Raw genomic sequence first — 27,883 nt, 5'->3', positions numbered from 1 at the left:
ATTATTTTATCATTGTAATACGATTTATAAAGAGCAAGATTTTGAGATTTCTTGCTCTTTCACCTACCTCCATAGCTGTTTGTAATTGTAGGTGCTGACTGTCGCGGACAATTGGTAAGAGAAAAAAAATATAACCCAAGAAGAATGTTATAAATCATCTCATGTGTATTTGCTTACTATAGAGGTGACAAATTAAGAATCAAGAATCGTCACAAGCTTAAATAGAATTTTTTGTTACAATTACAAATTCAAGTCTTATCACTATATAAGATAGATAAAAAAAAATAGTAAACTATATATAAAATATACTTGGAGATGAAGGCTTTATAGCATTTCGGTGCAAACGATCAACTATCTACAGCCCTTCAACAAATACGAAGAAGGGCTTGAAAAGTTCTTAGCTGAGGATTTGCTGCTATCACCTCGGACCGGAGTTCCACATTCGCTGAAGTCAAGTACACGTCGCTCCACCTGCAAACATATAATTTCCTTTAAGCATAAGAAAATAACTGCAGTGCAGGGATCCTGAAATCTCCAATGGCTCAAATCTTTTAAGCTTATGCTTTTTAAAGTGAAAAATAAAATTATTAGTGAAGATTTTGTGTGTCACTTTTAACACCGGAAAGGGGGATGGAATTCAGCTGCAGCTTTGTTTCTAAACAGACACACATAATAAACCACTTATAGTTTTAACTAGGATAGTTGTGTTTCTCCTTGATGGTGAAATATTATGATATCTATATTCTAAATATGTTATTTGTGTTTCTCTTGCCACATGATGAAATATATAGATCTACATATGCTTCAGCTTTCAAGAAAAACTTAAGGGATAGGACTTATGGGAAAGGATCAAGTGAATATGTCGATCAAAGGACAATGGACTAAGTTAAGCTTTACCAGAGCACTTGAAGCCAACTGACAATGGTTCCCATGCTGATTATGAGCATCGATATGTTCCTGATCTTCATCCCTGTCGTTTCTGGAAGCATCTTTTGGTAATGCCTTAGGAGTCTCATTTCCCAGAATCTCTTGAGCGCTGGCATATTGAGCCGCAGTTTGTTCACTGATCTGTTTCATCAACCCGATTGCATCATAGCTTCTGTCACCAGGGCTCATGAAATACCCAAAATCCTGTAAAAATGCTCTGTTTTTATTGTGGTGAATTAAAATCTACTTCAAGAAAATTATTATCCAACAGAACCTACAGTACCTCAATTGTAATTTCAGTATCAATCCTGGGGCTGGACAAAAAAGTGTTCATGAACCAAGGAGATTTCCATGCTGAAGGTGATTCAATGCTTTTCCTAAAAGGTGTTCCACCAAATCTGAAATCAAACAAGCAGTTGTCAGAACCACAGTGAGTTGACACTGAATAATTTGAAAATTAAAGCAAAAGGTCAATGGCAACAATTGTCATTAGAGTTCAAAACGTTGCAAATAACAAAAACTAGATAAATGAATATTTCAAGTGCCGCATAACGGGAGAACTTTCCATTGCAGCAGCTTAAACTATTAACAGTAACATCAAATAAGGTTAAATGGATGAAGCCTCACTCCTTATTGGAGGTTGATCAAATAACTCGGCCTTGTTAATAAAAACCCAAATAAATAATGGAAAATGGAAACAGTTAGCAAATGATAATGTAATTAGTTTGAAGAAAATTACATGTTACATGTTTCAAGACCACCATCGTTTCCAATGTGATCACCCGAATTCTCCCCCGGGCCTGATGAACTGATAGACTGTACACAAGTAACAGCAACTGAAAGTCTTTCATGCTCCTTTACCCAAGCAGATGGTGAGTTAATCCTTGAGCATGGATTTTTTTTAGTTCTAGCGCTTAAACTAATTTTTTTTTCTGATTTCAAATTAACCTGATCAGGTGAATACAGTAACAGATCATTCCTATCATGTTCAACCAAAATTCCAGATGGTTGTTGCACCTGACAAAAAAAAATAACGGCATAAGTAAATATTTACAAATTTCGATTAACAGCTTATTACAAGAGAATAATACTTACAATTTCAGCAGCAGCACTAGCATCATTCTTTATCTCAGAATCAACATCAAGAGGTTGCTGCTTAATTTTATCCAGAGAATTGTTATCACCCGAATCGTCTTCTGATTTTTTGTCGTTCAAAATTGCAGACTTGTTTTTATCCTCTACTTGTTCCACTTTAACAGCTTGTCCACAATTCTGTTTATCACCTTCAACAGAGGTACCAGAGTCCCTCTTTTGCATTGAAGATGCAGGAAGCAAATCTGCTCCCTGAGTCTCATTGTCATCAAACATGACATCCAATCGGGAAAAGTTTTTTATCAAGGTTGATGTCATTTCAATCTCAAGTCTCTTGTCAATTCTTTTATCTGATAGTGGAGATAAAAGGTCTCGGTTTCGTTTCTTTAATATAGATGGTGTACCTGTGAAGGTTTTAGCCGCACTTTTTAACAAAGCATCAGGACTATCATCACGAGAAGGTGAGTCCCATAATCTAAAAGGAGTTAGGTCCATATTCATAGAAGACATCATAAATTGGCGGATACCTAGGGGACTGAATTCCTGCTGCATATCACCCCCAGATTGTATAAGATCACAGCTTAAGAAAGGAATGTCCAAGCTTGGAAAGCGGGGAGGTTCATAACATAGGGCACCTTTGTCCTCCTGTTCTGTAAGCATATTTGGCTTTTCATCCGTTGGATAGGAAGTTTGCTTAGCGTCTGATCCACAGCCAAAACTATTTACAGGGACCAATTTTGAATCACCTTTCACAACATCTGATGGCTCTTGCATTTCTGTGCTGTCTATCCTATGGATACAAGGAGAACTGGACAAGTCATTAGCATAAATTATGTTGTCCTGTGTTCTGGAGACAAACTGCTGATCCTCAGACCCAACCAACTGATTGGCTTCGGCTGTATATGTATACGTCAACCTATCACCAGCAGAAGAAACTACTGATGGGACAGATGGTAATGATGACTGACAAAGAAATGAGGTACATCCTGACAAGTTAACCATGTTTACACCTTTACTGTAATCTCCAGAAGAAAAGCATTCATCACTTATTGCTTCTGAAAATAGGATTCTGCAACATTCATCATCAGACATCAACATGTGTTCTGGTTTAACAGATGTAGGTCCCATGGTCGTTGCAACACCTAACCCCATCGAAGTCTGAAACGGAACATTCACAATGTTGTGATTTTCACTAGGAGCTACGCAATCATTTTGCATCTGTGATGATTCCTGCCCAAAGTCCAGTGAGGAAATATTGGTCAAGTCAAGTAAATCAAGCTGGCAGTCCCCGTTTGAGGAATTTCTAGGTTTGTGTGAATATTTCTGTTCAATGAATTGAGAAGTGCAAATCTCTTGGCCAGCCATGTCTTGAAGGGATGCAGTTACTTCATCCAGAGACACATAATATGGCTCTGAACAGGATGCTTGACTAGGTTCTTCACTTGGTCTGTATTCCTCTCCTGTTTGTAAAACAACACTGCTCATATCTCTGGCTGATGAAAAGTGACCAGCATTAGCTGACTCCTGGCTACACTGTGAAACTTCCTCTCCTTCAGTTCCCCTGGGACCATTATCATCTCCACTCTGCTGCAACCTCGAAGAGATGGAAGCAATAGGTTGATTCGGATTTCCAACAAGTGGTACATTTTGTAACTGAGTAAGCAGGCCTGATGCCAAGTAAGAATCCAATTTTTTTTTTACAGAACTATTCCAATGGTTTTTTATAGAATTGTCTGTCCTGTTGCCACATAAGCACAAGTAATTCAATATGTGTATTTACCTTCCAAAAAAGAAGGAACTCAATATGTATTTACCTTCCAGGCAATAACTTCGCTAATTCTGCCCATCTGTTCCCATAAATCTGATGTGCGCGTATGAGAGCCAACTCCTCTTCCTGCGTCCATGCTTCCTTATTTATAGTAGGATTAAGATGATTATGCCACCTATACATTTTACAAATTATATAAGTGAGAATTAACTACATCTATCGAAATTCTCCAATATGATATGAGGCAATAAGAATAAAGGTAATCTGAATAAAATATTTTATTATTATACTCTAATTTATCACAAAAGATGCATTAATGATGCTAGTGGCTTACGCAAAGCAATAGAAATCCAATAGCCTCCATACCTTTCTCGACATTGCTTACCAATACGTCCAGGTAAGTGTTGTGCGATAGTAGACCACTTTTTAGGTCCATATCTATTCACCAAATCAATAATTATTTCATCCTCCTGTTTGCATTCAGATTCGATAGATGACTTCACATTAGATGTGTAAACAGAAAAATTATACATTCTAATATTACATCAAAATAAATACTAACATGTAGAGATAAGATCAGCACGGGCAAGAAATGGAAAGTAGAGATTACCTCTTTAGACCATGGACCTTTGACAAGTTCTGGATTTAAGACTTTCTGCCACCTATGCAAGCATTGTACATCAGTTCTATCCTTGAAACACTCAGCTACATACAAATTCGGCAATCAGAACAGGTCACATAACAAAATATTGCATAATTAGTTTGGGTAAATTAAAAGTGCTTAATATGTCTCTGTGTGTATGTGAGAAATAGAGTAGAAATACCAAACTGGTGGAGGGGACCAAAATATTGAACCCCATGAAACGTAGTCCTTTTTCCCCCAATTTATATCTCCCCGTTAAGCATATTAAATTTCAAGCATATAACTTAATAAAATTGGAAATGCACACTATATAAGTGGGTCTGCTACCAAAATAGTACCTATTTTTTTCCAGTTCTTTCCTTTGAAACGCTGAACAGCCTTCCGCAAAATCTCGTCCTGCAAAAACAAAACACATGAATATCACCAAATAATATACAATATAATTATCAATCAAACTTTATATCCTAGAAGCTCTTAACTCTTAAAGTTCTAAATGCACAAACATATCAAAAATATTAAAAAAAATGTATTATGACCATTTTTTGTGGTAACAAAATTCAAAAAAATAAACTATAACTGATTGTAAGTAAACATATTTTTTACATGCAAAATTCATTTGAATAAGTCGTAAACATGCTTAGTTTCACCAGTTACAGAATTTTATAGTACAATTAAAACATTACCAGTCTATAAATAGATAAATTTAAAAAAAAAAAGTGTAGCACAAGCAAAACATTACCATATTTCCAAAAATGAAATATGTTTTAAGTGCTTAAAAAAAACTCACCTCTTCAGGTGTCCATTGTCCTTTGGTAGAGCGCCTTGTAGGGCCAGTAGTCCTCCTACATATATGTATTTCACCGTAAGAAAAAACTCACTTCATTGTGTTCATAGAAACAATTTACTAAGGTTATCTACAAAGGTTTCTTTTGTCTTTCTTTATTTTTATATGTGAAACATTATTTGTTCAAGAGAAAGGACAGGACACAGAGAGAGCAAGAATAAAGTTGGAACATAAAAAATTTATTAGGAAATTAATAAATTATTTTTAAAAAGATAGCATGTAACAGCTCCACTTATAAACATGTCAATTGTTAAGTGTTGAACTAGAGAGAAACAGGCTAAACACCAGTATAATTTCACTTCACTCACGTATCACGCTAATGCTAAAGGCCTTCATAATATTAAAAGAACGAATGTAATTAAACAGAGATGATTTTAAGAATTACCCATTAAGAGCTCTAATTTTCTGAACACCTTCTATCACCACATCTGATGCAGCAGGGATTGTCTGGTCACCTTCCATAGTTTGTTGGCAGATAACTAAAATAGAATACCCCAATTCCCACTGGACTGCAATTCTCTCTCCAGTTGCTTCTCCAAATCATTATAATCCCTCCCTCAATTAAGAGATCCCATGAACAAACTTCTGCAAACAAACACAGGAATCAGGAGAAGTTAAAAGCAAAAATAGAAAGAAAAAAAAAAGAATCAAAGATTTTTTTTCTCAACCAAACAATCGGAGAAAAGAATATTCAAAATTTTCAAAAAATCACATTATATCTCCATTTCTGAAGATTTACCACTTCGATCACACGAGTCAACATCTAACTTATCCACCAATAGCTCAATTACATAATTCGATACTAAAATTACAGTGGATGAAGACTAATTGACATTTTCAACATCACAAACATGATTTTTAAAATTAAAAAAGAAAAAAAAAACACACACACACACACACAGCAATTCAAATTAAAGTTGTCAAAAACTCAAAATCCAATAAAGATTCCTAAAATTCCACAGCGATCAGGATCGAAGGTAAGAAAACATGATTTTAAGAACAGAATTTTTTCATTAACCAAAAAACATCACCATTTTTGAAGCTCGACCGCTTGCACCACACAAGCTACATCCACCATCAACCACTAGCCCAATTACATAATTCGTTACTAGAATCTCAGTCGAAGAGGACAAATTCAAACTTTCAAAATCACAAACATGATTTTAAAATTAAAATAATAGAAGAAGAAGAAAAAAGACAGAGCAATTCAAATTAAAGTTGTTCAAAAACTCGGAATCCAATAAGGATTCGTAAAATTCCTCGCCTAACAAGATCAAAGTTAAGAAAAGACAATTTGAAGATCGGAGAACGAACACGAAGATGCAAATGTGACCGTTAAGGATATCTCACCGGACTGAGCTTCAGAGAAAGATTGATAATAGACGAAGCTGAAGCGATCGAAACGGTGCGCATTTGCAGATCCACACGCGAGCGATGGCGAAGTAAACAAGATCTGCAAATGCACATCAACCACCACACAACCCAGAATAGAAGAATGGAAGGAAAAGAAAACAAAAGAGAGAAAAAGAGTTAAATTAAACGGTCCTCGTCTCTATTCAAACATAAAGGGGCGGACTCTTGCGTTTCAAACCCTATGCTTAAAGCTCGAACATCTTTGGCATATAAAAGGTTCAGATCTCGACACGTCGGATAAATGTTTCCATCTCGGCACGGTAGCGTACATTTTTTTCGAAAAGTACAACGGGCAAGTTTTATTTTTAAAAAATATACTATTCTGTTCTCTCTCTCTCTCTTTTTTCTTTCTTTCTTCAAATTTATACTCATTGTTTTATTTATTTAGAGTGATCCTGCTTTTTTTTTTACAATAAAGATAAAGCTAGCTACTACTATTAGTAATATTAAAATTACATTTAATGAGAATAAAAATTTACATTAAAGGTAAAGATAGCTATTATTACTCTTAGTGCTATTAAATTTACATTTAATAAGCATTAAAAATCAAATCTTTTTTAAAATTAGTCGATCTTACGTTTCACGACGGTTAATGTAATTCTGATACAAGAAAACGGTTGAAAGAATTTACTATATCTTTTTTTTTTTATCAAAATTTACCATATCTTTTATTCTTTTATTCATGCATTTAATACATACTTCAAAAAATAGTATAGCATCAGAATAAAATTTTAATTTTTACATAAAAATTAAAATGATTAAAGATTTGAAACTTCGGTTATTTTTAAAGTAGAGTTTATCGTAAAATAATAGACAAGTTTTTTAGAAGAAAAGAAAGCTGACAAATAAATATTGTATCAAGAAAATACCAATAAGTATATCGTGGCGAAGTGCGTAGAAATATTGAAAAAGGTTTATATCAAAAGAGATGGATGAACTAACTTTGAAATATTTCAATTGAACTAATTGTTCTTTAATGCTAATAATAGTAGTTTCATGTTAACTAAGATTGTGTTAATAGTCAAAGATAGTTTGATACTCATTTTAGATATGCCTCAGAAATCCGAACGCAACATGGGAAATATCAAACATGGCATATGTGATTGTCGCGTTTATTCCTGTTTAATACCAACAAATTTACACATAAACAGATCAATTAGTATATCATTCAAATTGACCATATAATTTGAGTCAATGATAGGCTACTGTTCGAATACTTCTTAAGTTTTATTCTTATACAACCAAAGTTAACTGGGTCTTGTTATTCAATGTTTATTAAATAAAGAATTAATATTTTAAAAGTGTTAAAATTACATTAAGATACACTCGAAATTATTTTAAGAATACACTAATGGTTCTTTTTAATAAATTTTTTTTCCATATTTCTTAATTAATGTTCTTATAATATTAGTTATCAGTGGCAAATTAATTTTGGAGAACTAATTTTATAGAATTTTGTCAAATAAAGCATTTTTATTTGAAATTATGATTATTAAGTGCATTAATGATTTTAATAAATTCTGTTTTTAAAAAAATTAACATATACTTTTTTAAGATAATTATATCATTTTAGATATGCCTTGATTTAAATGTCCTCTTTATCAAAATTAAAAGATTTTTTTTTCAAAATTTTCTCATTCTATTTTTGGTATTTTTAATAAATAAAATAAGAGAATTATATAATAAAAAAATTATTCTCTCAAAACTAGGAGTACTCAGGATCCTTTATACAATAATTATTTCAAAATCGACTCACAACTAGTTTGATTTTTACTAATTTTAATTCAAGTCACAGTAATCTTATTTCGTAATGTTTATATTTTTTAATTATTTTAGTGTACAACTTAATTTTATATTTTTTATTATATTCTTACATATGTTTTGAGATGTTTTAAAGTGTGAACATTCAATTTTCCATCGACACTCTGTTTTCCTTCTATCTTTGATCGTTTGTCTTTTCCTTCCTAGTGACACTCTTTTTTTGCAAAAATATTTTTTTCCATAAGTTTAAAAAAACAAAGTATTTTTCCACCTCAGATTTTACTTATTACCCCCAACAATATACACCATTATTAGACATTGATACCGCATATCGTACTCTATTCTCTACAATTCAATGAATAGAATTGCAAGAAACAACAAAAGGTGAAAATAATGTCTTAGGGTTATATAATTTTTTTTTTTGTTTTTTGGGCTTTTAGTTATCAACTTTTTATCGAATCATCTACTCTGCGATATTCTAATCCATAATTAGGTTCAGTATGAACCACACAAACAATAGACTGAATAGAGAGAAATAAATGGCATGCGATAAATTATAAATTATAAAGAAATATTGCAAGTAATGATAATGTGCCATGTTACAACGAACCATAAAATCAAAACTTGAGTATATATTAGGGGATAATACATCAGGCAACCAACCCATTATGCAGCATCAACTTTCTGAGCCTTATTTCGGCGATCTCTAGACCCGTTATCTCTAGAGCGTGCATGTTTGCCCCCTCTACCATGCCATCCTCCCCTGCAAAGAGAGATATAATTAATTTAAGTTCCACCTTTTTATGAGCATCCAACAACACAGTAAAAAAGTATAGACAATTGCTAAAGTCAAATTCACGGCATCGTTGAATCCAGTCACGTACCTTCCCTGCTTATTCTTAAATTCACGGTGCTTGCCTTGATTACCACGAAGCAGGTTCCAGTATTCTTTTTCGGCCTCACCTGTGATCACCATAACAAATAAAAGTGGCTCTCAACTTAACCCGATCCAATTTTCACTGTCAGAAGATACCACTTTGGTACTAATCTCAGCTACTGTTCTCTCCCATATCCAAATCCCTTTCCTCCTAGTTAAGAGGTTTTGTTCATCGAGTGCAATATTTTTTTCAATTTAAATAGAGTACATTGGAAACTGATTATGAGAAATAGTATTTTAAGCCCACAAACGAAATCCAAACAAAAATTAGATAACTGTTTAAGAAAAAAAGAAATTGAAGTAGAACTAACCAGTCACTGGATCTAGAATAGCAATATAATTCTTTACAACCAAGCCATCCTTTTCTGAAATAACTGCAGCAGCACGTGCTTTCTGAGCAGCTTCAGTTTCTTCAAAGCGAATGTATCCTGACTCTGCTCCAATCTTGAAATCAATGTACTAAGCAGGAAATCAAGAGTATTTAATCAATTAAGAAAGTTTGACAATTTCAGTTACAGGAATCTAACTGCCATCAGGGTAATCAAACAAATCCAAAAAAGAAATGTATCCTCCTTCCAGAAACAGTAAAACAAACTCCAGGGGGAGAGGGTGATAGTTATAACTTATAATAGACAGCTGCAAAACCTAGAACAAACATTTAACAGAAGGCGTACGGTTCTACAGGCTGGAGGAAGGAGGAAACCCGATTACCTTCACTGTACCAAATTTCTCAAAGACACTCTTCAAATCCTCACGTGAGACAACATCCATGTTGTCCTTGTAAGCAGCGGCAGAAAATTTTCCACCAGCTTGTCGTTTCTTGTCTTCACCTTCGGTTACCTTTCCTTCTTTCATCCCATTGTTTTCTTCACTTTCAGTTTCCTTTGCTTCTTTCGTCTCAGAGTTTTCTTCATCATCGCCAACATTTTCTGTTACCATTTGGTCATTTTCTCCTGAAGTAATTTCAGAGTGGGGGTTTTCATCTGTTTTGGAGACAACACTATTGTCCTTGGCTTGTTGGTCAACACCATTTTGTTCTGAAGGAATTTCATCTGAAATGCTCTTTAGTTTGAAGGCAATAATTAAGCCTTTAGGGTAGCTGTTATGAAATTGAATGAAAACTATCAGTTTCTATATGTACTTTCTTTTGGGCGATTAAAAGTTGGTAGCTTCTTACTCTTCTTCTACATTTGTGTTATTCTGCTGATTTGAACCCACAGGTGGACGAGATTTTTTATAATCTTCTAGTTCTTTTTCTCTATCTGCATCAAAGTCCTTCCTGAATTGGGCAAATATAATCAGACGGTCTCAAATACCAAAATTCTCAAACTTAGTAACACAAGCACAAGTTACAAGCAGCAATGAAGTGAATTTAAATTCTTCATAAAACTATGCCAGGAGAACTTGGCACCAACGGAACTCCTTTTATTTATATTTTTCAGAAATATAGAGAATAAATGTGCAATTCTTATTGCAATACTTTCTTTAACATAAAGGAACCCCTCATAGCACATATTTTAGAAATTATTTTAAGAAGCCAAATATTTGACCTTTTTTTAATATAATTAATTTCAGGTTCAGGTGTTGGGAGGCTATAAGAATTTTCTTACTTTGGTTTTAATTCTAACTCAGCCCCAGCATATACCAATTTTTCCTTCATGACCTTTTCTACATCTTCCTCTGAAGAAAATTCTACAAGAGCAGTGCCACAGAAGAACTTTTTGTCTCCAACATGATGGGGAAGCCGGACACTATTAACCTGAAACCCCAAAATATATATATAATATAAATTTAAATTAGAAAGAAAGGAGCTCACACAAAATACTTCGCACTTAAAGAACTATCAGCTAGACAACACGGATTGTCTACTCATTGAAAGTAATACATACTACATAAATCTAAAGCACTCAAAAATTAACCAGAGGAATACAATGTCATGGTTTATCTTTAAATGATGCATAATGTCCTAAGTGTATGAGAAGCATTTTGTATATAGTCTTAATTCCCTGTCAATCAAGAACATTAAGAAACTTCTTTCATGCAGTTTTGACTCCAGTTGGCTCACACCATACATTAACAACTCGGATAAGTAAAAGAAACACAGTGCTTTTTAACTCAAAAGTTAGCATGTAAATCATGATACAGGTCCCGGACTCCCCAGTGTTAATATTATTACCTTGGCATATTGACCAAAGAGTTTCTCCACATCTTCAAGCTTCAGATCATGTTCAAATGGCGATACAGCAAGTGTTCTTATCTCCACCTGCTCAACCTCTTCTAGCTTTGGAAGTTCAGTTTTCCTGCCAACTTTTTTCCCTGAAACATACAAATAAAAAAGAAGGAAAAACCCAGGATATAATTAATCATTCTTCATTTAACCTATGAACATACAAAAATAAACATTTGAGTGACAACTAAACAGCAAATAAGTTCATTTATGACGAATTCATCTCTCAATCACCAAAAAACAAAAAGAACCTGAGCTTAGTAAACTAACCATCTTCGGAGACCTTGAGTGTAGCTGAATTTCTCAAAGTTTGAGCAACAGCATTCACGGTATCTTGGGCCACTTCTTCGGGCTTTACATCACCCAAATTAAGGTGCTTTCGCATTCGATTAAACGAGCAAATCAGCGCCAAACTAATCACTGTGAGACCACAGTCAAGGCCAACAATGAAAAATTCAAATTACTCTACAAAAGCGCTACACTTAAAATAAATAAATAAATAAGAACAGTTAATACTGAAGAACAAGGATACTGCCATCTTCGCTTTCAGTGATACTATTCCTCATGAAACCATCGGTGAGAAGGTTGCTATCGCCGAAATAAAACTCAACCTGAGCCAAAAAGAAAAAACTCGAAAATTGAATGATCATAGAAAAATAAAAGTTGAAATAGAAAGCAAGATTGGAGTATGAGTGATACCTGTCGTATGACTTTCTTAGTTGTTTCTTCGTCTAACGATTGCGTTGCCATTGATGAGTGCAGAGTCGCCGAGAGAGAAAGAGAGAGGGTTTAGGGTTTTTGCAAAGTACGTTGCACTCTGGGCTTTAAAGTATGGTGTTTCTTTTGTAATTTTAAAAGCTCAGTTTAGATTAGAAATTAGAAATAATATAAACACGAAATATGGGGGGATAAAGATAACTGAATGTACTACGCCACTACGCACTCCAACTCCAAACCGACAGCGTCCACTTTTTTTTCAACAAATTAAAGGAGAGATGAGAATGAAATTTATCTCTTTCAAAACGAATAAATGTATGTACAAAATAAATAAATAAAGTGTATATTTGCTGTTAATTTTAATAAACGTACTTTATAATATAAATCATTTTTAAATTCATAATAAATATTTTTATTTTATTTTATGTATTTATTCACCTTAAAAGAATCAAATTCATAGAACTGAGTTGGTTATATAAAGTTTGAGCTTAACTTTTCGGGGAAAAAATATGCATTGTCGGTGTAATTTTTAAATAATTAGAAATCATCCATAATATAACTTTTAATATAATTATTAAATAGATAACAAGTATATTATATACACATTTCATGAGTCAATATTATTTAATAAGAAGCAAGAATATCAAAACTAATGTTTTTCAATAAATTCTAATCAATTACATGTGTATTTAAAAGAGAATGACGTCAACCTTCATCTCTATTAATTAATCATGTGTTAGGTTTCACATAAATAGAGTATACTAGAACAAAAATAACAATTTTTCATTGTTTGAGAAGAGAAGAGAAAATCTTTCTTTTTTGACTTAAATGTAATTTAGTTCTCTTTTTTTTTTTTTAATCCGCGATCTTTAATTCTTTTATTTTTTAATTGAAACATTTTATATTCCATTTTTTTAAAAATTATATTTTATTTTTCATATTTTTTAATTGAGACATTTTGTCTCTTACTTTAAAAAATTTGTAAATTTAATCCTCTTTCTTAATTTCAAACTTGATTATCTATGTTATTAATTCTTTTTTTTAATAAATTAAATTTATTAGCAATTAAATATTTTAAAAAAAAAATTGTCATGTGAATAATAAATAAACATGTATCAATTCATGTTTACACAATACATAAATCTACCTTTGAAATTGATTATAAAGACTAAAATTATGATTTATTTTAAAAGTGAGAAACGAAATGTCAATTAAAAAATAAGAAAATAAAATGACAAACTTTTAAAAATTGACTGATAAAATTTATCAATTAATAAAATAAGAGATTAAAATGATAGATTTGAGAAAATAAAAGAAATAAAAATGTATTTTAGCATTTTAAAAAAGAAAATCATATAAAAAAATTGTTTGTCCAAAAATATTCTTTTTTTTTGTATAGAAAGTTTGGAAGTGAACGAAAGAACAAAATTTCATTTCCGTTTGGAGTGGTTTTCTATTTTCAATTTTGAAAATTGTTAAACCAAAATCAGTTTAGTTTCAGTTTTTTTTTTGTTTTTAGTTTTAAAAAATCGTTGCAAATTAAAGATAAATAAAATGAGTTAAATATTCCATCTTATCTCTCTTGATTATGAAATAATACAATATAAGAAAAAATATTGACAAATAAAATAATTAAAAACAAAAAATAACAAAACCTACTAAAAATAGTAGTAACAAAAGAGTAAGAGTGTGTTTTAAAAAATTGAAAACTAAATTTAGAATTCATTTTTTTTCCTTTTGAAAACGAATATAAAAATATTTTAAAATTGAGTTAATAATTATTTTAGCTCTAATTTTATTAAACATATCTTGTTTTAAAAATTACATTTGAAAATAAAATAAAAAACTTGTCATTATCCCAAATGTATCCTAAACTTCTCAATGAGATTTTGACATATAAGAAAATGTCATGAGTGTAGGAAGAACACTTTGGCCCCAATATCTAAGAACAAATGAGATATTTAAAATTGTGTTGGCTACAAAGGTATGAAACTTATGAGTTACATTGTGAATTTATGAAAAATGTTGATTGAGCATAGATTAAAAAACAAGGATAACAGAGAACCAATTTGATTTTATGCGAGAAGGTCTAGAACAAAAGACATTTATCTTTTACAAAAGTTAATGAAAGGGTACAAAACTAAAGGAAGATACTTACATATAATTTTTTTATTGACTTAGAAAAAGCCTATAACTATATAACAAAAGAAAAGAAGTGTTATGAAAGACTTTAAAAAAAGGTTTGTGCATTGCATATATGCATATATCTGAACTATACAAGACATACATGAAGGGATAATCTGAAAGGTTTTTTGTTCATTTTTACTGAAAACAGAAAATGGTGGGTAAAATGAAAATACGATGGAAAGGAATATAATTTTAAACAAATCTAAAAATACAAAAAAGACAAGAAGTCAATATATCATAAATTTTGAGTGTTTCTATTTCATGAAAACAAAAAACAAGAAGTCAAACAAAATATATTTTCATAATTCTAATATTTTGAAAATAAAAACTGTTTTCAAAAAATAAAAATACAAACCAAACACACCCTAAACTTTTTAAACAAATATTTTTTAAAAAAGAAGTATTGTCCTCACCCATTGAATAAATAAATCCAGCTTATACCAAATGAAAAGAAATACATCTAGATTAAAGTTTACAAACTTTAAATAAACAACATTTTAAAAATTAAGTTTGTAAAGGCAACCCTACCTTTTCTGTTTCAAAGGGAGTTTCAAGACATAGTTGAGGCAAATTCAGTTTACAATCGGAACAAATTTAAAATCAAACAATTATTTTTTTCATTTTACGTTTCGAAGGTCCCTCAACTAATAACTAAACATTACCTAAATCTTACACCCTCGAGAACTGATTTGCCCAATTTTCACTCCTAAATACAGGGTAATAATCTCTTAAAAAAATACAGGGTGATAATTAGTATGTATCCTACATAACAAAATTTTAAATATATTAGTACCATCACTCCATAATATTGTCTAAAAATATGGTCATTTATTTTTCATATATTTAATTATTATACTTAATTACATTTTTTACTTCCCGAACAAGAGTTCATCGTATCATGCAAATATTAATATACGGTAGCAGATATTCCATTGCATGTACTTTTGTTTATATGCAAATCTTACAGGGTATGATCTCGCTAAATTGGTGTCCCATCATTAGTCTTAATATCATGAAGAATAGAAAGCTTCTCTGCCAGTACCATAAACACTACATAATGTCCCCAATAATTTCGCAAGCAGTGAACATCAATTCAAAGAGGGAAACAAATTTCAAAACCGGACAGGCGTAAACGACCATGATAAAAATAGCAAGAAATTTCAGTTTTTTAATCGACTGTGAGAATATCAATAACAAAAACCATTGTCTTAAGCAAAGTTATAGTTATAGATAAGGTATATTGCCCTTACCAGGAACATAGTCCATTCATTACATTGCCCCCATCCTTTTCCTTTATCCCTCAATCACAATTTGTGTACACACTACTTGGTTTCCTCAAACAAGATAATGCAGCTTCAGAATCCAAAGTAGGGTTGTTTAATCAACATAAATCTGCCAGGTGGTAAGTTGGCCACCAGTCATCTGCCTATAACCCAACAATAAAATGATTGATTACATGAAATCCTCCTCCAGTTCCTGCAATGATTTGCTTCCTGATGCAATTTGTTTGTTGGATGTCATATTTTCTGCAACCATCAAACCCTTGTAGCTCCTAAGCTCTGTTTGTTTCTCCTTTTCAAGCCTTTCCAATTCCTCACGGCGTTTCTGGATGGAGAAACATGTGGGTAAATAAAAGAAAAATTGTTCAATAAAAACGTCATTTTTCATTCCAGCATCTTTTTCATATGCAGATTGAACTATAAACCAAGCAAGAAGACACTAGGGCAAGTTATCAATTAAAGCATAGTAATATAATTTCACATATGCTACACCTCTAAGCATACATTTCATTTTATCATGCAAAGTTTGCAGAGTCAAACACCCTTGAAACCTTGGGTTGGATCCTCTATTTCTTAACAAAGTTCATGAACAAAATATCCTAAAGGGCAACAAGCTACAATGTAACTCAAAAGAACTAAAGCAGTGGATGAGGCCAAACAAAAATATAATTTAGAAAACTACGCATCAGAATGGTACGCAACATGGAGGTTATGAGTTTAATTTGATGCTCCATCAGCATAAAAAGTTTTCAATTAAATCCATTGATATGATAACTAGTTAGTTTAGAACATTGTTTTGATAAACCTCTCCATAAGCACTTATAAGAGAAGAAAATAAGAAAAAACAAAATGAGCTTCTCCCATCAGCTAAAATCAACATATGCACTTCAGCTTTTGGAAAAGTTAGATGAGAGAGCTTCCATAAAAGTTCAGAGCATAAATTGATTTTAGTTAGCTTATGGAAGTTCAAATCACTTTATATTCTTATTTTCTTCTACATTACGTGCTAACGGACAAATGTATTCAAACAGGCCTAAATAGGTAAAAAACTACATGAAGATGTCAAACTTATTAAATGATGCAATTGGATGAAAGTGTAAAACCTTTTGCACTGACAATGCATCAAGAGTAAATTACACTATTACTCTATTAGATCCAAGTCTATTAACCATAATTTAATATGCACAGATATTAAGGGCAATGGCAGCCATGAGTTGGTTGTCAATGAATTAACAAAAGATAAAGAACAATCCAGCAATACACACTTTTTCTCTCAGTTGTTGTTTCCTCTCAGCTCTCTCAGCTGCACCGACTGCTTCTCGCTCACCTGCAGCACATTGGGTATATTTAATATACATGAGATTTGTAAGCATATTATTACATATCAAGATCGGATAAGTCAAATCAAGTTTGTAAGCATATAAAGAAATAGAATTCTTAGCTATTAAAACTTAAATGTTCAAAAGAAAACTGTATTCAACGGAAAGAGGGCAAACTTATGAAGTACCTTTCAAATCAGGTTTCCTTTCCACTTTTGTCTTGTTTAGCCTGTTAACAATCTCATTTATCCGCTTCTCAACTCTCACAGTTCGAACCTAAAATACACGAAAACCAGAAAATGATACTCTGAAAACGGAAGCTCAACCATTCATCTACCCACCCACTGTGAAAAAAAAGGCAAAAGACGAAGAACTGGAAAAAAAAAGTGAAAGAATACGCAAAATATCTAAGTGTAAGAAAATTCACCATTTTTGAGTTGTGAAAACCAACTTGCCCAACATCCATTGAAGCAGTTTTCTTTAAATTAGACCAGGGAGTGTAAACAACATCAACATTGTTCACTTTATTTCCTGCCATGAATAAAGAAAAATGGTGAGCACTACACACATAGAATTTTGTAATTGGAAGGAAATACATGAATCTGAAGAAAAATTACTACATATATGTATCTTGAAACTAGTACGAGACCAACTTCCAATTGTAAATATAACAAAAGAAACCCAAATAAGGGCATCGTGACATGCTATTTACCAGCTTTGCAATGATACATAAAATTGACTTTTAAATCAATTAAAACTAATAAACCAGAGGAATATACTCAGTCAGGCATTTACCTTGAATTGAATTTGCTTTGACAAGCTGAGCACAATCTTCCAGTAAAGCCTCACTCAGGTCATCGAGAGTCTGGCCTTTGTGCAGCCTGACATAGACATGGGCTGAAGACATTTTATCAACATGGAACCTACAATACACAGATTTTATCATTAAAGAACCTCATAGAAAGCAAAAATAACAATAATACAACTATCTAGGCAATCATCAAATCAAACCAAAATATAATGCAGTAACAATTCCAGGCAACGCACTTTCGAAATAAATGTGTAAAGGGACTTCTATTCCATAATAGAACAAATAGCCAACAAATAATATCATATCCCAAAAGATTTGATTGCTTCTTATATGAAAACAACCGAAATTATGTCACGCGCAAAAATAAAGATCGTGTTCCAATAAGAACAGAATTATTTGAATCACAATTGTGAAGACACCTGACTATTAATTATTACATGATAAGATTAACCACCAAATTAACAAATGTTCACCTTCAACTTTCTAGGTGATGCAAAACATCGAAGCGAAACAGCATAAAAATCTTCGCTACACAAACAACTGATAATAAAATCAAATCAAATCGAGTTCCAGACATAGGTCGTGTGAATAATCTGTGTCGGGAGCAGAGAATTTACGGAAATTAAATTGAAAAAAAAATGGAGGAATTAAAAGATTAGGGTTACCAGATGTCTTCGGGAAAACCGTATTTGATGAGTTCCTCGTTCTCGAACTTGTCGAGGCCCATGAAGATGGTGAAATCGCCGGCTTCAGGGCGCGCTTTGAAGTAGAACACCATCGTGTGGCGTTGCTTCGTTTTCACGCACACGAGGAAGAAAAGAAGGGTTCTAAGACCTGTCCTTTCCTCGACACAAATCAAAATTGCTTTCGTTATCCGAATCGCTGCGTAAATCAAAATCACGGAACCTTCCCTTTCACCTTTTACTAAAGCCCAAGAATACGCCTTTGTGGCGGCTACTGGCTACTAGTACAAATAATATAATAATACCTGCTTTGGAATTTTCAGCTTCTCATCAAATGCAAACAATTTTTTTTTCTACCATGATCCATTAGCACCATCCGGGTGAACATTTTTAATAACACATCTCTTTTGCATACTCCAACTCTAACACTTTGTTAAAAGAATCAAATTTAACATCATTCAACTAACAATTTATTAGTAAAATGACTGAAAAATGCTTGTAAATTTTAAGTTAAATTGTAATTTTAATCTTTTTAATAATTTTTTATTCATAATTTTAGTTTTTTATTTTAAAAAATTCACAATTTTAATCAAATAATAACAGTTAGACAAGTATAAAATCATTGGTCCATATTTTTCTAATTCCCGAACTTTATTTATATTCAATTTTATCGAATCTTTGTTGTGAATGTTATGGTTTTCTTTCTTTTAGGGTCATTATTACTATATTGCGCATAAAATTAATTCAATCTTTATTTAACAATCAAAATCAAAGTATTACTTTGATTAACGTGCTTTTGGAGGAATTTGATTGGGTTATAAAAAACACTTTAGAATCTAACTCGTGTATCTTCATATTATTCTATCATTTGTCTAACAAAACAATTAATGGTAAACTCTCCAACATGATCAAAATGTCATCATCAGGTATAGGTGCTTGCAAAAGATATTGTCACACTTCAGGTCAATAATGATTTTATCATAATAACAATTATATTAGAAATGTTTACTTACTATAATGACATTTGCCATGTCTCTAAAAACCTGAAATGAGTTGGATTTTGGACTCTAAAGAGATAATATGAATTTTGTTGTGGGGTAATTATAAGGTATCTTTTTTTCTAGATCAAAATATAACTCATTGCAATTGGTTGCGTGTGTGCATCTTAAAAACAAGTGTCTGGACATTGATTTCATTAAATCCCTACACTTTAGGTTGATGCAACCCTTTATATCAAAATAACTTATATCAATAAATTAGCCCTATGATAGAGTACATAATAGTACTCGTTTAATATCAATTGTGCATATTTTCTATCATTTTATATTTATATTTGGCACATAAATTAATTTGAACTAAAAGTGACAAAATGGATTGAACTAATCAAACCAATTTTGAATTCATCCAATCCAATGTTGGAATTGGACTTAAATTTTGAGTTCAAATTAAATTTAAATATTTATAGTCGGATTCAATTATGGTACAATGTGAACTTAGCTCTAAAAAAACAAACTTTTACGAGGCTAGTGTTTCATTTTAGAAATCCAAATTAATTTATAACTTTTTTACTCGGGAAGCCTTAGCTTGTATTGGACCACATTTGGTCAAGTAGGTCGTTTTCCACCTCTAATTTGAACCAATGTGTTATGGAAACAAACCTCATTTAGAATCAATTTTATGATATTGGAAGTGGTATAACCGCAAAAAGATAACACGGAAAAAATAGTATGCAAATACAACTCTGCATTTTTATTTATGCATAATCACTAGAGATGGGTATACGAGTTTGAATATATAATTGAGTCTTTTAATCTATGGTCCAACTCAAATAAAAAATATTTTTTAAAATATTATTTATTATGTAAAAAGTTAAAGACATGGATTTTTTGAGTGATGTAAAATAAGTTTTCTTTTAAATTTTACAGATTTATTAATTTGTGCATATTTTCTTATATTTTTGTCGTTAATCTTATGTTACATATTTTTTGAATATTTTATATGTTTTTTTTTAATTACTGGGCCTGTAGAGTTGTCCATTAACTCGTGGGTAAAGTAAGTTAATTAGACAAAAATTAGATAAAAATATGATCCATTTAATGAGCGGTTTAGCCCAACCAAATTTATTTAAATGCAAATGAATTGAATTAATGAATAATTAATATTTACGGATAAAACAAAATAGTAAAAGAAACCGGATTAACCCGAATTTTTACCAATACTAAATTAATAATGACCAGTAAGCTTCAAGCCATACACGAATGCATTTATGCATGCTCCGTATGAAAGCTTTTTCCGTGATCACAGCGCGAATGGTACAGAAGTTGACCCCACACCTTGATTCCTCTTTATAAAAGGATTGGATTGGATTCCCCTACGTTTTCTCTTATAATTGATATTTTAATATCGAAATTATTGCCAAGTTGTCATTAAACAACACAAAAAATGAAAAATTAAGATCACGCGAACTTATAATTTAAAAAATCTTAGATGATACAAAAGCTGAAGCTGAACACAATGAATATTTTGAATAATTCAGTATCTGAATTCCCCACCGAATCACTCCATGACTTGGCAAGCAATAAAATAAATGACACCTAACTAACACTATTGTAGCCATGGCACGAAATTGAAGTCAATTTTGGCCACCTTGGTTCTTGGCTTTGGTAGGGACCTTGAATAATAATGTAAATACGACAAAATAATCTTCCAATATGTGCTATGACCCGTATTTGCAGAGATCCTCAAATCCCATGTATTCATGATTATCGATCTTGTGTACCATATTTACAATGCCAACTCCACCTAACACGTGAGTGAAAAAACGTTTAAGAATTCATAAGCACGTTAATATTATGTCACCCATGTAATAAGTTTTGAGAAAAACCAAAAGAAAGTTACGATGCATGCTCACCTAATGAGACTGCACTGACAAATATTGTAGAGGCTAGAATAAAGATGATAAGAGATGCTCTCCCAAATAAGATGATTAGTTTTCTCACAATGTGCTGTCCAACGAAGGCAGCAATAGTAGCCACAAGGACGAAGTAAAGAGCTGTTGTAACAAAACATTTAACAAAACACATAAGTTAGAGGCAAACAAGTTAATTAATCGAATAGTTGCATCAAATATACACAGTTAATTAGAACTTAGAAGTTCTCGGACACTAACCATAAGGAATTGGAAAACGTTTCAACAGGTAGTATTCTATAACAGACATAGATGAGGAAAAGGTCATGGCAAAGGTGGCTGTGGCGCTAGAAACCTGCACACAAGACATTCAATCCTGTGAATAATTTCAAACCGAAAACTAATAGGGGACTATTATTACGTGAGAGTCAGACAGGTCAAATCATAAAGGATTAATATTAAATTACAAAAATCATGAAACATTTTTAAGTAATTATGTGATTATTAAATAAGTGTGGGTTTATTCAAGAGATATAAGGTGGGTTGAATGATTAAAAAAAAAAGATTAGAAAAATTGTCTGTTCAATCTTTTCTGTTAACAAAAACTAACGTTTGTCTGATGAAAAAAAGTGTTGATTTATTCCTCACACCTTTATCATATAAATACTTTTTTCATTTGATATATACCTAAATACTTCTTACAAAATGCAGTTTGAAACTCACCTGAGGTGGGACTCCCAGTTCCAGAAAAAGTGGACCCATAACGAATCCTCCTCCTAGTCCCAACATGCCACCAACTACACCAGCCAGTACACCAAAGACACAATAGATAATTAGCTGGAGAACAGTGAAATCTTTCCCTTGTTCTCCCGTGGAAGCAATTACTCTACGTCCACTGAACAAGGCAGCTGCCTCATATGCTGTTACTCCAACTGAAACTGGAACCTGCATAACAAGGAAAACAAGCATGCTTCAAACGTTTTCCAAATATTACATCCAGATCTATTTTTAAAAGAAGCACCAATAATAGCATAACATGTGCAATCACTAAAAGCAAAGAGACTTATTGTATATATATAAGGGTAGTGTAATGCTCTGGTGCCAACTCTTGAACAGAATTACCTGTAACAAGTTCAGTACCCAATAAAATGTTGAACAAGTAGTCGTATAGTTTTCCTGTCAATAGGAGATTATTGGTCTCGAGTTAGATAAATTGCATGATATAAACTATTCTTTGGTACTAGTAGATATGAAAGAGCAAACAAACCTTGGCAATCTGTAGTGCAAGGAATGAAACCCAAACAAATACAAGAAGGCCAAACTCCTTCCAATATACATTTTCAATAATAGTCACCTGCAAAATACACATTAGTTAGATATGAAAATCACCTCACATCCATAAGAACTCACTAGAGCAGAGAATAATGACCTCTTGTTCCTTGGTGTCCTTTTCATTGGCACCATTTGGTCCACTGGGAAGAGGTTTGTATTCCACTTCAGCCCCAGAACCTACACCAAAAGGAAAGTTGCATGTACTCTGACATCAGAAAGAAATTGATATGGTAAAACTTTAATATGATTTGGTGTGCTAATGAATAGTCGGAACTCACCGTTTGATTCTTGACGTTTAGCAGCTTCCTGAATTGAAACAAGATGTGTTCAGACATTTAGCCATAAATTCCATATTAAATATATACAAAAACACACATAATTAAACTATTAATCAGAAAACCTTCATAAATTGATCTTTTATGGTCAATAAATCCAAAGACACAAAGTTATTAACAAAACATTACTTTCTTCTCGTTAAATTCTGTTGTTTGTTATGGTAACATCTCAGTAAAAAATATGCAGTGAAAATATAAATGATTAGTTAAAGGAGACCTTTTTCATTATGGTTTCCTTTTTCCATGTTTCAATCCCCTTAAAGAATGCTTTTGTTGATGTGCCTGCAAGACAATAAAATCCGTTAGAGGGGTAGCATAAAGAAGAATGACTAATTGAAATCACAGTTAAAATAATTGTTACCTAAGAAGAGAACAATAAGCAATATAGTCACAATCCAATCTGGAAATACAACGTTGAAGACCACTCCAATGCTGATGCCAAGCATGAGCATTGGTTGAATGAGAAGTGCCAAATCATAGTCAATGATGGGCATATTCAACGTAGGATGTCTTAGCTTAAGGTTGTAGTAAACAGTTGACACGGCTGCGCCCATGATCATACCTGCCACAAAATAGAACACTTGGTAATTAAATGTGGTGGGGGCTCTTGAAAGGTGCAAGTCTTTTATGAAAATAGAGAGAAAAAAGTACGAATATTGTGAAACATTTTTTATGAAAAGAAAAGAGAAGGAAAACTTTATTTGTAAAAAAATCTTTTATTTTTTAATCCAAATTTTCATTTTCTTTCTTATTTTCTCTTCATCCTATTAATAATAGGATTGCATCCAGTCGAACATATTTTATGATGTTTTTTTTAAAGGTATATTTAATGATGTTAGGACATACAAGAATAATTAATTTTGTTAATATAAGTTTAATGGTTGGCTTTAAATAATTAAAAATGAAATAGTATTATTGAAAAAGAAAATAATTATTTTATCCAACTGCTATAAGAGTGTGCAGTAATATTTTTTTCTTTCAATAAACCGTAAAACTAAAAAAGCAAACTAATAATCAAGTCAAATCTTACATTTTGAGATAGCTGTGGATGATTTTTGATCAAATCCAACGATTAGGCTAAGCATAGGGACGAATATGCCACCTCCACCAACACCACCAACACTTCCAAACGCGGCACCACAAAACCCAACAAAAGTACCCACGACAATTTGCCATCCAAATTCCATATCCTGCAAAAGTAACATAACATCCACCATAACATAATTTTTCCTTTTCCTTGGCATGGCATGGCATGATATCTATCCAATTCACAATAGTGACAATATGGCAACAATAAAGTGAAAGTCCACCACAGAAAGCGAACAAATCCATGATCACCACCTTTTCAGCCAAATACTTTTTCCCATGTTCACTTTACACGAGAGGGAAAAATACATAAATAACAATTTATTTTTCTTCCATTTTCTCTTTCATTTCAATCCAAAATGTTCTAGGATAAATCATGAAATTTATCCTTGAAATATTTATTCTCTCTTGAGTAGCTCATAAAGTGAAAAACTAGTAGCTAAGTAATCTTAAAAATATGGGAAATCATGTTTAATAGCCTCTAAATATTGAACAAACATTTTAAACTAGACCCTAAATTTTAAGTTATGCTCAGTCAGGTTTTTTTCTTTGAAGATTAGTCACTCACTAAGTATTTTGCACTTATAATACAGTAGTAATAAAAAAAATTAAAAACTATAGTAAAATGGTAATATTTTAATTATTCATAAATTACACAGAGAATTCTAATAGCCTTATTCATCCGATCCAATCAACGCATTATTAACTTCCTCTGTTGGCTTTGTCATTCATTCGATCCAATCGAAACATTAATTCACAAAAAAACATATCAATCAACAAAATGGAGTAAAGAAAAAGAGAACATCAAAGAAGTCAAATGAGCTTATCCGCATCCACATCCAAATTCAAACTCACCAATCGCTAAACATAAAAATAAAAAAAAGCAAAGAAACTTGCTTAGTTTTTTTGTTTACCTTTGGCTTAAAGAAAAACAAAACCATATGAATTCAACACGAAAGGGAGATCTTACCGGCCACACGTGTTGGTACCCTGATTCTCCAGATTGCCATAAGAAATTCAAAGCTTTGGTGAGGAAACTCTGTTGAGGCTCTCGGGAGGTGGTAACATTGAATCTCGCCACTTCCATTTTCATAATGCTTCTTTCTGAAGCAACGATCGCCACCACCGACGCAAAACAGAACAGCACCGTCCATATAGATCCCGTTCTCGTTCCAAACTCGGCCATCGTATTGTTATATTATATGTATTTCTTCAATTGAAATTACTACTTTTCCTAAACTGTATAACCTTCCGGTGATTGATGAAATCAACAGAGTCTGTGTTTGACCGCTAATGAGAAGACTCGGACAAGGAAAAGAAGAACCGAAGAAAAAATGTGGTTTTGATATTTGATATTTGATATTTGGCTAAAAGCTATTATCTAGGAACGTAATCCGGGGGAACAAAAATGATTTTTCTTCCCCTGAGAAAATGAATGAGCAATAGCAACAACCGAAGAACTTTCACTTTCGCGTGATTGAAAATATAATAGGAAAAAAATAAAGATTTCTTTGTTTGAAACAAAAAAACGAGATGGAAATGAAGGATGGATGGGTAGGGATCACAACAATTTGCAGTGAGCGGGTTTATCAGCAGCGAATTGCGCGCTGTGTCTCTCTCGTTATATTCTAAGTCATCCTTCCTTGCCATGCTACTAGCTACCATTTATAAGCAATCAAAATAATTGAGATTCACTATTTCCTTGTGTTTGCAATAGAAAAAAGAGAGAGAGAAACTACTCTATTATTTCCCTAAAAAAATTTCTGAATTACATGTTTTGGTGAGTCGGTTGAAATTCACTAAAACTAGACAGACAGACATCAACAACAGTTCTAGGAAAAAAATTATTAACAAAATGTTTTTCATATGATCATCAGTCATAGAAGATTTTTTTTAGTCTTTCTTATTTTTAATAAATTTAATGATTATACATCAATATTATAAAAATTAACAAATTTATCTATTATAAAAGTTAACAAATTTATCATACACACAAAGTTACATGTGAATGACTATATAAATTTATTTTATTGACAACATATTTTCTCTTTAATACTTACCAAACTAAAAATTTGATATGCTGTTTAAGAAAAAGAAAGGAAAAAAAAGCTCTTACTATATAGACTGATAAGTGAGGATAACAAATTTTTGGTCGAATAAATTATAAGTTTCTCAAAAGTTTTATCAAATATTTTAAAAAAAAAACTTTTTAAGTGACTTAATTAAAATATGTAATTTTTTATGCTATAGTTTAATTAAAATTAATGCTACTGTAATAATATACATCAACCTTTTTAATATTGACTTTTATTATGTAATTTATATAGATAAAATTCTATTTTAAATCCAAACCAACATCAAGATACCTGTGATATTATATATATTAAAAAAAATCCTATATTAGGGTGAGCATATATGTTTGATTATTCATCCGGGAGTTTTTTTCAATGCATAGCTTATTTTCTCTTGGGTTTAAGTCACTCAAAAATAATTTTGTTTATCAATACTTGGTGGTCCACATAGTAAAGAACTTAATTTATCTTGAACAAGATATTAATTGAATTTTAATTTCGTAAGTGATAAAAATAAGAAAGACGAAAAGAAAAAAACTTCTTTTATGACTAATGACCAACAACATTCTCTTAATAATATTTTTTTTTCCCTAAAATTGTTTCCTATATATGTTTCAGGTTTGGAGACCAGCACACATGAACTGGATGTTTTGTTTTTAAGAGAGAATAGGGTAATATTATTGAACTGAAGATAAGTTCTTACTATATGGCTTTTATATTCATGAAGGACATCAAGTGCATTGAATTTTGGTGGAATGGTTGATGCTTTTTAAAAATGTATGAGAATCAAAAGATACTATTAACACGCTTATAATAAACTCATAATAATTGATGCAAATTATTCAATCAATTAAATTAGATCATCTTATTTCTTCACTTTTGATCTTTAATAACATTTTCCTTACTTTAAAAAAATGAAAATTAAATTTAAATCTTCTTCCATCGGATTGAATATTAACCTAGTGGTACATCATCATATTTAGATATTTTAGTATAGAGAGAGAGAGGGGCCACTGACTTGCAGACTAATTAAACTCATTTAACCTTTTTTTAGTACATTAAACCTGAAAGATGCTGGGTTTTTTTTATTCGATATATGAAAGATGCTGGATTTTACTAGAGCCACGACCACGACCAGACAAATGGGGGATTAAAGACAGACACCACCAAACCAATATTCGCATGATAATCATTTTTACTTTATTAGTCAAAACAAAGATTGAATCTTTTGTTTTTTTTTTAAAGGTACTTTTTACTAATGTGTTAGATAAAATAGTTTTTTAAAGTAAATTAAAAAGTAAGTTTTTTTTCCACGAGATAACAAGTATTTTTTTAAAAAAACATTTTTTTCTCTGAAGAGGAATAAAAATGTTTCCATGAAATTAAAATTTTTAAACTAGACGAATAGTGTTAAAATAAGATATTACTCAAAATAATAATGAATATAATTTTTTTTACATCGTTTAAATAAAATTTTGAGTATAGCAAAACTAGGTTAATATTGCATTTTAAATGACTTATTGGGGGCAGGGCGGCATGAA

The 27,883-nt window shown here is 31.7% G+C and overlaps 4 protein-coding genes across 6 annotated transcripts; all 4 read right to left on the bottom strand.

Annotated features, from left to right (window-relative positions):
* Positions 1-145: 145 nt before the first annotated feature.
* LOC114415118 (transcription factor MYB3R-1-like) lies at positions 146-6,846 on the bottom strand. Of its 2 annotated transcripts, none has more exons than XM_028379658.1 (12): positions 6,589-6,846; positions 5,660-5,859; positions 5,218-5,272; positions 4,769-4,826; positions 4,398-4,492; positions 4,154-4,257; positions 3,834-3,962; positions 2,023-3,757; positions 1,667-1,944; positions 1,211-1,325; positions 898-1,131; positions 146-471 (listed from the first exon to the last, which is right to left on the bottom strand). In XM_028379658.1, exons 2-12 carry the CDS (start codon positions 5,734-5,736, stop codon positions 352-354), a joined length of 3,000 nt encoding a protein of 999 aa, XP_028235459.1. In that variant the 5' UTR covers positions 5,737-5,859; positions 6,589-6,846; the 3' UTR covers positions 146-351. The 2 variants fall into 2 exon arrangements, with proteins under 2 accessions (XP_028235459.1, XP_028235458.1); XM_028379657.1 differs by having other exon boundaries at positions 6,625-6,846.
* A 2,128-nt stretch (positions 6,847-8,974) lies between these two features.
* Positions 8,975-12,478, bottom strand: LOC114415117 (la protein 1-like). Its single transcript, XM_028379656.1, has 10 exons — positions 12,312-12,478; positions 12,145-12,223; positions 11,883-12,032; positions 11,562-11,701; positions 10,996-11,144; positions 10,563-10,664; positions 10,097-10,484; positions 9,697-9,844; positions 9,333-9,411; positions 8,975-9,211 (listed from the first exon to the last, which is right to left on the bottom strand). The coding sequence occupies exons 1-10, from the start codon at positions 12,360-12,362 to the stop codon at positions 9,115-9,117; spliced, it is 1,383 nt and encodes a 460-aa protein (XP_028235457.1). The 5' UTR covers positions 12,363-12,478; the 3' UTR covers positions 8,975-9,114.
* A 3,180-nt stretch (positions 12,479-15,658) lies between these two features.
* Positions 15,659-18,978, bottom strand: LOC114415116 (coiled-coil domain-containing protein 25-like). Of its 2 annotated transcripts, XM_028379655.1 has the most exons (7): positions 18,592-18,850; positions 18,400-18,466; positions 17,911-18,038; positions 17,543-17,646; positions 17,304-17,391; positions 17,062-17,123; positions 15,659-16,121 (listed from the first exon to the last, which is right to left on the bottom strand). In XM_028379655.1, the coding sequence occupies exons 3-7, from the start codon at positions 18,020-18,022 to the stop codon at positions 15,969-15,971; spliced, it is 519 nt and encodes a 172-aa protein (XP_028235456.1). In that variant the 5' UTR covers positions 18,023-18,038; positions 18,400-18,466; positions 18,592-18,850; the 3' UTR covers positions 15,659-15,968. The 2 variants fall into 2 exon arrangements, with proteins under 2 accessions (XP_028235456.1, XP_028235455.1); XM_028379654.1 differs by lacking the exon at positions 18,400-18,466 and having other exon boundaries at positions 18,592-18,978.
* A 2,074-nt stretch (positions 18,979-21,052) lies between these two features.
* On the bottom strand, positions 21,053-25,945 carry LOC114415112 (sulfite exporter TauE/SafE family protein 3-like). The gene is made up of 12 exons (XM_028379653.1): positions 25,241-25,945; positions 24,215-24,374; positions 23,546-23,746; positions 23,402-23,466; positions 23,128-23,155; positions 22,947-23,026; positions 22,785-22,871; positions 22,640-22,693; positions 22,241-22,462; positions 21,779-21,872; positions 21,521-21,661; positions 21,053-21,411 (listed from the first exon to the last, which is right to left on the bottom strand). The coding sequence occupies exons 1-12, from the start codon at positions 25,454-25,456 to the stop codon at positions 21,326-21,328; spliced, it is 1,434 nt and encodes a 477-aa protein (XP_028235454.1). The 5' UTR covers positions 25,457-25,945; the 3' UTR covers positions 21,053-21,325.
* Between the last annotated feature and the right edge of the window lie 1,938 nt (positions 25,946-27,883).

The sequence above is a fragment of the Glycine soja genome, chromosome 6 (genome assembly GCF_004193775.1).
Source record: "Glycine soja cultivar W05 chromosome 6, ASM419377v2, whole genome shotgun sequence".
Lineage (NCBI taxonomy): Eukaryota > Viridiplantae > Streptophyta > Magnoliopsida > Fabales > Fabaceae > Glycine > Glycine soja.
Note: the sequence above shows the minus strand (reverse complement) of the source record. Positions and strands in the feature narration are given on the sequence as shown.

What these genes read in the sequence shown, in the direction of transcription:
- LOC114415118 (XM_028379658.1), bottom strand. Translation starts at nt 5,736, where the DNA reads ATGGAAGGTGACCAGACAATCCCTGCTGCATCAGATGTGGTGATAGAA. An exon ending in GGTCTTGAAACATGTAACAT is followed by an intron (nt 1,326 to 1,666) that starts GTAATTTTCTTC and finishes GTTTGATTTCAG; the next exon opens with ATTTGGTGGAACACCTTTTA. An exon ending in AGTTGGCTTCAAGTGCTCTG is followed by an intron (nt 472 to 897) that starts GTAAAGCTTAAC and finishes ATATGTTTGCAG; the next exon opens with GTGGAGCGACGTGTACTTGA.
- LOC114415117 (XM_028379656.1), bottom strand. Translation starts at nt 12,362, where the DNA reads ATGGCAACGCAATCGTTAGACGAAGAAACAACTAAGAAAGTCATACGA. An exon ending in AGAAATTTGGTACAGTGAAG is followed by an intron (nt 9,845 to 10,096) that starts GTAATCGGGTTT and finishes TTTCCTGCTTAG; the next exon opens with TACATTGATTTCAAGATTGG. An exon ending in TATTCTAGATCCAGTGACTG is followed by an intron (nt 9,412 to 9,696) that starts GTTAGTTCTACT and finishes TGGTGATCACAG; the next exon opens with GTGAGGCCGAAAAAGAATAC.
- LOC114415116 (XM_028379654.1), bottom strand. Translation starts at nt 18,704, where the DNA reads ATGGTGTTCTACTTCAAAGCGCGCCCTGAAGCCGGCGATTTCACCATC. An exon ending in CAAAGCAAATTCAATTCAAG is followed by an intron (nt 17,647 to 17,910) that starts GTAAATGCCTGA and finishes TATTCATGGCAG; the next exon opens with GAAATAAAGTGAACAATGTT. An exon ending in GTTTTCACAACTCAAAAATG is followed by an intron (nt 17,392 to 17,542) that starts GTGAATTTTCTT and finishes CGTGTATTTTAG; the next exon opens with GTTCGAACTGTGAGAGTTGA.
- LOC114415112 (XM_028379653.1), bottom strand. Translation starts at nt 25,456, where the DNA reads ATGGCCGAGTTTGGAACGAGAACGGGATCTATATGGACGGTGCTGTTC. An exon ending in AACTGGGAGTCCCACCTCAG is followed by an intron (nt 21,873 to 22,240) that starts GTGAGTTTCAAA and finishes TCTTGTGTGCAG; the next exon opens with GTTTCTAGCGCCACAGCCAC. An exon ending in TGTCAGTGCAGTCTCATTAG is followed by an intron (nt 21,412 to 21,520) that starts GTGAGCATGCAT and finishes CTCACGTGTTAG; the next exon opens with GTGGAGTTGGCATTGTAAAT.